The 8980-nt window shown below is 46.4% G+C and overlaps 1 protein-coding gene across 3 annotated transcripts in view; it reads left to right on the top strand.

The window, feature by feature from the left end:
* Positions 1-3247: 3247 nt before the first annotated feature.
* LOC129711147 (hepatocyte nuclear factor 6-like) overlaps positions 3248-8980 on the top strand; it is a 90787-nt gene continuing 85054 nt past the window's right edge. For all 3 annotated transcript variants that reach the window (XM_055658583.1, XM_055658586.1, XM_055658585.1), the window contains exon 1: positions 3248-4378. In XM_055658583.1, coding sequence (XP_055514558.1) covers positions 3352-4378 — 1027 coding nt within the window. In that variant the 5' untranslated portion in view covers positions 3248-3351. The remainder of the gene's footprint in view (positions 4379-8980) is intronic.

The following is an 8980-nucleotide window of genomic DNA, read 5'->3' as shown; positions in this document are numbered from 1 at the left end:
GGTCATTATTGCCCACGGTTTAATTAATTGAAACGGCAAGTGATGGGGAGCATGGGTCGGCAGTGGGAAGCAACCATTCCTAGAGGGGAACCGGCCACAACCTCTCACCGGCATCGCCGTTTTCCCATCACAACTCAGCGACGTGGGCTGCATGTTCAAAGTTGCACTCCCGTTCGCCGTATTTCGTGTTTTAAATAGAGCGTCTCGCTGTCAGAATGGGGAAATACGCGTTCTTTCCTGGGGATTTTTTCCAGGGCATTTGACTGTGCTTTGGCTAATGATATCTTATCGATTTAGGCGAAGCAATGAGGTGTTGCGGATCTCTGCTTGAATGAGGAGCGCATTTAGTTTTTCTAAATTATTTTTTGTCATTTTTTTAAAACCCTGACAGCGAAACAGGGTTTCGGCTGCCCGGGACAAGGTAATCAAAATCACCACCCCACAAATTTACCACCGCGTATTCAAACAGCGGCGATAATATTCTGCCCATATAATCTCCATTAGCTGGGATTTGCATTTAACTGAACCAAATGTATCACAGGGCAATATATAGGTACGATGCAAAATATCGAGGGGAGAATCTATAAATAAAGGCTTGCATAGCCTGCATATCCCGTAATACTCTGAATAATCCGGTACACATTGAACGCAATAGAAATGCACAAATTACTGATGGACAAATTAACATTTTTTTCAGAAGTTCCACATTTGGAGGGGGTGGGTGTGGAATCTAAAGAGCTCAGACACAGACAGATGCAGGCGACGTGCGTTGCTTTGTTTCACAACCGCCTGAGGAGCGGTTCTTGTTTCTTAAACCGAGATTGCAAAAATGTTTTGGTTGTGTATATTTCCAACCGACCTATAATTCTCGGTTGATTTATTTAACCAAATCAAGTCAGGCATTTGTTTTTTTTTTTAATTTTTAAATGGATCTACACTGGGAACTTTTTTAATGTGTGTGTCAGAAGAGGCGGGTAGATAGATGTGAGCGAGAGTGGCCATAACGTAAGGGTTTCGAAGACAATTCTGTAAATCCATCTCCTACACATGGGCGGATGTGAGATTACTCGCCGACTCCATAGATATCTCCATTCAGTGTAATATCAACACCGGGTGTATTTCAGTCGAGAACACGTCCCCACATTAAATTTGCTCGCTGCAACTAAATGTCTATGTATGTAGTGGAGCATTTTCTAAACCTTCGTCCTGAGAATATTCAGGATCAAAACTTTAGTATTTCTTAACCTTGTAAATCCTATGCAGGTCCCTTAATGCAACACTTTCATGCTGTTACCACTGGCTACTGTTTGGACCCCCCCCCCCCCCCCCCCCCCCCCCCCCCCTCCCCCCCCCCCCCCCCCTCCCCCCCCACCCCCACCCTCCGATCAGCATTTGTCCTTCACGCGGCGGCGTGGAGATTTTAATCAAGTCATTTGCAAATGGCAATGGAGCCAACGGATATCATGGCGGCTCCTCAAACTGTTCTAGGTTATAATGGATAATAAACAAATGCAGGTTGATTTCCAATGAGAGGGGGTGGATATATTTATACAGGGTAAGAGGACTCTGGAACCGAATCTAATTACTGTATTAGCAAGAAAATACTATCCCCTACCAGGTTCAAATCAACGCTGATCATCAAGAACAAAGTAATGTCTTGTGTGATTGGCATGGAACGGTGATACAGACCTTGCTTCCTGATTTTAATCTGTGTAGTGCCTCGCTGTTGCTGTCATCTATCGATATCGTGACAAAAATGTTGCTGATAACTTAATCCTCTAAAGGTTTCCAAAGGATGTGCCTAAATTATTTTAGGTAATATTTTCGAGCATGTCATACACCCGCGCCCTTTGGCAACAGAGGCGAATTCATTTTGGGACGGTAGTCGGGGACAGTGGTAGATTTGAGTTTCTTTTTTAATGAATCCTAAGTATTGGCAGACAGTGCAGTGACAGCCCAGTGTGCAGAGCAAGGATAGTCAGTTGCCCAAGTCAACCTCCACAAATGCACCAGGATCTCTGCCTCCGGCTTGAGATCTGAAGAAATTGGAAACATTAATGTGATAGTTTTGTTTTCCCTGAAGCAAGAGACAGAGACAGACAGACAGACAGACAGACAGACAGACAGATAGATAGATAGATAGAGGTAGATAGATAGATAGATAGATAGACAGACAGACAGACAGATAGATAGATAGATAGATAGATAGATAGATAGATAGATAGATAGACAGACAGAAGATAGATATAGATAGATAGATAGATAGATAGAGAGAGAGAGAGATAGATAGATAGATAGATAGATAGATAGATAGATAGATAGATAGATAGATAGATAGATAGATAGATAGATAGATAGATAGATAGATAGATAGATAGATAGATAGATAGATAGATGAGTGGATGGATGGGTGTAGGAGAGATGAAGGGAGGGAGGGAGGGATGGATGGAGGGGTCGAGGGATAGAGAGATTAATATTTCAATAATTGGGGTTCTTTATTGTATTGAGACAAAGTCTTGCAAAAATCACAATGTGCATCGGAGATAAATCTTGGCCATCATAATCCTGAACCTCAAAGGCCCGTTTTAGCGAAACTCGAGTCTTCTCTATATTAGTCTTTTCAATGCAAATGATGGTCACCCTGTGAACTACCAGCCCGTGCTTCCTTCTAAGACACTCAATCTGCCTATTTATTTTTATTTTTAAATAGACCACCGCACAATAGCACCGCTAAATGTTAATATGCGAGTTGACCTGGTGTTTGATCGCTTCCACCTAATGTTACACCGGAGACGTTGCTCTGTGTAATGACACCCCTGTCAATTACAAGACTCATTCCAGGTATCAAGCCATTCCCTCGGAGGGAGCTACCAAAGATTAATTGGAGGCACAATAAGTCGCCGACTGATCTAAGTGACAAGTTTAGCGTCTGCCTTCGGTGCAAGGGAGCTGAGTTTGAATCAGACATTTACGTGATCCGCAAAGCTCCGGTTCCACGGAGTGAATGTGGCGACAGAGACGCGGCCCCGGAAGCTCTGTAATGACATGTGGGAGTGCTGACGTCGAGAGCAGCCTGTGAGGTTGCGCATTGATGCTCTGGCTCTCTCTGTCTCTCCCCAAACTGCAGTCGGTTAAACCTCAGCTTTACGAGCAGCGCGCCAGTCAGACAGGGCGAGCGGAGAGCACTGAATCCGAGAGAGAGAGAGAGAGAGGGACGGAGGGAGAGAGAGAGAGAAGGAGAAGAGAGAGAGAGGGAGAGAGAGAGAGAGAGAGAGAGAGAGAAAGAGAGAGACTGCAACATGCTCGGGCGAGCGAACGCATAGCTATTGATGCCAATCCGGTGTAACCAATATGGAGCTTACAATGGAAAATATTGGGAATATCCACGGCGTGACCCAAGCCAGCGAGCTGATGAATAGTTCCCACAACCGCTCGGCTTCTCACCGTAGCCTCTCTTCCCACGGGCGGCCTGCGATGGTGTCGAGCATGGCCTCCATCCTGGAGGGAGGCGAATACCGTCCGGATCACAGCCTGTCGGGTCCGCTGCACCCCGCCATGAGCATGTCGTGTGAGAGTCCTCCCGGGATGAGCCTGAGCAGCACCTACACAACGCTGACTCCCCTCCAGCACCTGCCACCCATCTCCACGGTGTCGGACAAATTCCACCACCCTCACCACCACCACCACCATCACCACCCGCACCCGCACCAGAGGCTGGCGGGCAACGTCAGCGGCAGCTTCACCCTCATGAGGGACGAGAGGGGGTTGCCGTCCATGGGTAACCTCTACAGCCCCTACCACAAAGACATGGCGGGCATGGGCCAGCCGCTGTCCCCTCTCTCCAACGGCCTGGGAACATTGCACAACTCACAACAGTCCCTGACCCCTTACGGCGGGCACATGGCCAACGAGAAGATGCTGTCTCCCAATGGCTTTGATTCCCACGCTGCTATGCTCTCCAGGGCCGACGAGCACCTCACCAGGGGTCTGGCCGCCCCAGGAGCCGGGATGATGGCACATCTCAACGGGATGCACCACCACGCTCACCACCACGGCCAGACCAACGGCTCCATGCTGTCGTCTGAACGCGACCGCCAGGCGTCCGTGTCCGGCTCTCAAGGCAACACCTCCAACCAAGTGGAGGAAATCAACACCAAAGAGGTGGCCCAACGGATCACAGCCGAGCTCAAACGGTACAGCATCCCGCAGGCCATTTTTGCACAGCGTATTCTGTGCCGTTCCCAGGGCACCCTGTCAGACCTGCTGAGAAATCCCAAACCCTGGAGTAAGCTCAAATCCGGGCGGGAAACCTTCAGGAGGATGTGGAAGTGGCTCCAGGAACCCGAGTTCCAAAGAATGTCAGCCCTGAGGCTTGCAGGTAGGACGAATAGTGTACGGGGCTTCGGCCCATTCCCTTTCCTTTATTTATTGCCGGTGTTAACAACATACATATTAATGCAAACTTCAAGCAACAAACACTGAAAACTTCGTGTTGAAACACTGAACACCTTCCCTTTGTTTAAAAAAATGAAAACGGTTCGAAGCATCTCCCACAGTCGTTGTACGATGATCGATACCCTGCTATCATTTATCGCTTTGTATTTCTTTGTCTGTTTGTGCATTAGAGACACCACGCACTGTCCCCTATTTATTTCTCTCTCTCTCTCTCTCTCTCTCTCTCTCTCTCTCTCCCTCTCTCTCACTCTCTCTCTCTCTCTCACACTCTCTCTCTCTCTCTCCCTCTGTCTCACACACACAAGCCACACTCCCTCCCCCTCTCTCCCACTCCCTCCCTCTCTCTCCCTCTGTCTCCCTCCCTCCCCCTCCCCCCCCCCCCCCCTCCTCCCTCCACACCCGTGCTTAGCATATATCTACAAACCCTGATAATTAATTGGTGCGAGGAATAGATTTGACCGACAGCTAGAGAGACCACTGCTACCTGCTCACAACACCAGCGCCGCCAAACCAAATGCCTCCCATTCTTTCCCTGACATGATATGTTCGAGGGAACTCTAATTGCCTGCTAGATGGTTTATATCGATAAACACATTCCAGATTTGGGTCCGGAAAAGTGCATTATCCGTGCTGAAAGGAAGGGTCTATGTCCTGTTTTAAGCTTTTTTGGCTTGGTTCTTAGAAATAGTGATGGATTGCTGGCTTGATGTTGCATAGAATATAATTGCTGATGGAGAATTGCTTTTAATATTGGAGTTGAATTATGCCACTGTAATTTGCACCGAGGACTATTTATTTTCTCTCCCCCTCCCCTCCCCACCCCTCCCTCTACTCCCCCTTTGTAAATGAATGACATTCATCTTTTAATAGTTTTCTAAAATGAACTCTGAGCCACCTAGCGTGGTCTTCATGACAATGAATTCAGTGCATCCACCATCGCTTGAATGCTCCCGCACATTCCGCCGCCTCTTCTCTCTGCTTAAGTAGAAGCTCAGACATCTCCAGTAAAGTACAGTCCTCAGGTGTATAATCTAACAAGGGCCGCGTGTCCCACAATTTACCTGCCCGCTAATTAGGTGCGAAGCGAGGCATCTTTTAGTTACAGTCAATGCACTATTGGAAAGCAGTTAATGTAATGCAGATTGCATTGGTTTTACAAGAGTCTGATTAATAAAGATTTAAACTATCCTGAATTGGCTTTTTAAGTGTTTCTGTTGTTAAACTCAATCGAGCGTTTGTGTTTTATTTCGTTCCAAAATGTACTATGTAGAAGTTAAGACAAATTAGCACAATTAAGGTAAACGTCACTGGACGTTACAGTGTATACACAAATGAACTGAAAACATTCAATCTGGCCGTTCTTTTCAGGAAACACATTCCAGTCATATCTTAAAAATTCTAACATTCTCAATTATTCCCTTAGTGCTGGGCCCAGTGTATCTGGCGACCGCTACACCGCATGCCAAATCGCCAACTAAGTGACAATGTGTGCTATAATAATATTTAACAGATATTTTTTTTAAATAGGTGGTGTGCACTTCTGCGACTAGATACACACCGGTGGAAGACATGCACCGTGGCTTTCTTTCATGTTCTGTCAAGGATGCATTCTTTGTATTCCCATTTTTTACAGCGGCAATCTGATCAAACGCGTGTGCGTTCGGGGGGGTGGGGGGGGAGACGTTTATTTCTGGGCCTCTCACGCTCGGATTGAAGCGAAAATGTTGATTTTTCCCATTTGGAATTCTTGGTTGAGTAAACGGATTTGCGCCACGTCCTCGTTGTGATATTGAGGTATAAATATGACAAGGAGAAAGAGCCAGGATTTTCTACCTTAGCGGGGAAGGCAGAGCCGTTCGTGTTTCAAAACCACAAAATCAATAGCTTCGAATTACAATTCGAAATTCATCACAGTCAAAGAAATCGATTTTTAGGGTTGTTCAAATATTTTGAAACGACAGAACACGACCAGATAATGTTACATATGAGACTGCATGAACACACCAAAAAAAAAATCACAAATGAACGTGTTGGGGGTATAGTTTCAAATACTATGGGTGTAACTGGATGCAAAGCAGCAACGATTGGGCGCCTTGAGTGTCCAATGGGCTTGAGTGCAAAGTTGCATTAGGTTTGAGAAGGAAAGGGTGAGATGCATGCAAATTATTCTCTGGCATCATTGCAGAGTAATGCCCCCAGATAAATGCTTCATAGATCTCAGTATTTCGGCTCAGCTTGTATCTGTTCTATTGTAACGATGGTGTGTTTTTTGTTGTTGTTTTTTTGTTGTTGTCAATTTTGGATATCTAAATGTCCCAAATCAATTACAAAAAGTGTTAACTACGTTAATGCCCCGTCAATTTTCTAATATTCAGGCTCCACAATAATACGTACACAATATTCTAGATGCTCGGATAGGCACCGCGCTAGTTTCATCGCAAGCTGTTAGAATTAGAAATCTCTCCGTATTATCGGTGAAAATATTTATTTTGAACACCACCTTTACATTTGCTTACATATTGGGCTCAAGCCATGGACATGGGCAAGGCCATCAACAATGGTGACGCCACACACCAACGCCGGCAGATACAATTGGACCACTTGTGCATGAAGGGACTGCAGATGCTGGTTTTAAACCGAAAGTGGACACAAAATGTGGGAGTAACTCAGCGGGGACTCTGGCAGCATCTCTGGAGAGAAGGAATGGGCGACGTTTCGGGTCTGAAGAAGAGTCTCGACACGAAACGTCACCCATTGCTTCTCTCCGAAGATGCTGCCTGTCCCGCTGAGTTACTCCAGCATTTTGTGTCTATCAACTGGACTACTTGACAGGCGTTAGAATTAGATGGAAGAGAGGGGGGGGGGTTGTTGCAGACTTCAAATTGCCGCTGTGTTATTCCATTAATAAAGAGAAGACGCCCACACTTCCATTATACCTGGATATGAAGGATGCGGTGGGCGCAGCGCAGGCACTACAAACTTTGGCCCCACCTCCACCATCACCCAGATCTCCTCAAACCTCCTCACTAATCCCACAAGTAGCTCCAGGCTACTCCAACGCCGCCGTTTAATTGAAACCTCATCCTCATGTGAGATGCGCGAGTTGTAAATACCCAATCAATGAACACACTCGACGCTGAAATGGCGTTTGCATAAGGATCTAACCCACTCCATTCCTCGCGCTTATTCCCCCGTCTGTGGCCCGTATATTAACAATCAATAATTTAAAGGTTTCAACCTGACTCCGGGCCGGATCTATACTTTGACGGACTTCATAAATAAAGAGCGAGCTGGCTAGGATTTATAAACGAAAATTAACTTCCTTGCATTTGGCCGTGCACAATCCACATTAGTTGGAGCTTTCCCAGAAGGATTTTTTTTTGGCGACAATATTTAATCTAATTGTAAATTGGGATCAACAGAGAATGAATATTTTCACCCGGTGAATGCAATGAGGATTTTCCTCAAATGTTTGCTCATTGCCGACACATAGAACCATATATAACCATATAACAATTACAGCACGGAAACAGGCCATCTCGGCCCTACAAGTCCGTGCATGCATGTTCTATCTCATACTACTTATTCTCAGTGGCCACTCCCTACGATGAATCGTACTAAGCTTTCATGAATGGAGATTTTTTTTAAAGCAAAATATCGCCACCACTTGCAAATCTGCAAATCCTCCCGAGTAAAGAAAGGCGCGTCTAGATTTAGCAGAAAGTGTGTTGTAACTGTACATTTCAAATACATTACTTATGTGGGAGCCCAAGTCATATAGGCGGATATATTTAGGACACTAAGGACAAGGTGTCTAATAATTTACCAAGGTTGGTTATTGACAACAAGATTTCCGGATTAGGAGAATGGAATTGCGTTAAATGTAACATTTTATTTCCCGGAGTGTGTTGGGACTAAGGACAGGGCGAGGGATTGGGTGTGGTGGTGGGATGTTTGGGAGAGGCTGGGGGTGGGGATGTGGGGGAGAGAGGGCGAGAGAGAGAGAGGAGGTGGGGGAGAACTGGGTCTGTGCAGTTTGAATCCGTATCGACCCCACATCAACCTCTGCTGTGCTCCGGGGAATAACCTCTGTTGTGCTCGCCAATGCCTGCAATCCCCGCATCGCTCCGATTGAGGACATTCTGCGCCGCACGATTCCATTGTTCCAGTTTACAAAACCGTACCGGGCGCTGCTGCGTTGCACGGTGCGGGAAGACCATGCGCATGTTCTCGTTGGAGAGATGTCTGGCGGGCAGCTTGGGTTAAACTGAGAAAAAGAGCGGTAGCTGGTGGAAAAAAACCGGCTCCTTAAACCTCCATATGTAGAATATAAGCAGCAGGCTACTGCAAAGGGCCCAACCATATCGATTGGGTAACGATTGTCGCAACAACGAGAAGCGGCCCACTCGTCACGGTGCGAGCGCATGCACCATGCACACGCACACACATGCACACTCACACACACACATGCACACTCACACACAAGCATACATACACACACACTCAGATATATGCACACACGCAC

This window comes from Leucoraja erinacea, chromosome 29 (assembly GCF_028641065.1).
Source record: "Leucoraja erinacea ecotype New England chromosome 29, Leri_hhj_1, whole genome shotgun sequence".
In the NCBI taxonomy this organism is placed as follows: Eukaryota; Metazoa; Chordata; class Chondrichthyes; order Rajiformes; family Rajidae; genus Leucoraja; species Leucoraja erinaceus.
This window is presented reverse-complemented; position numbering and strand designations above follow the sequence as displayed.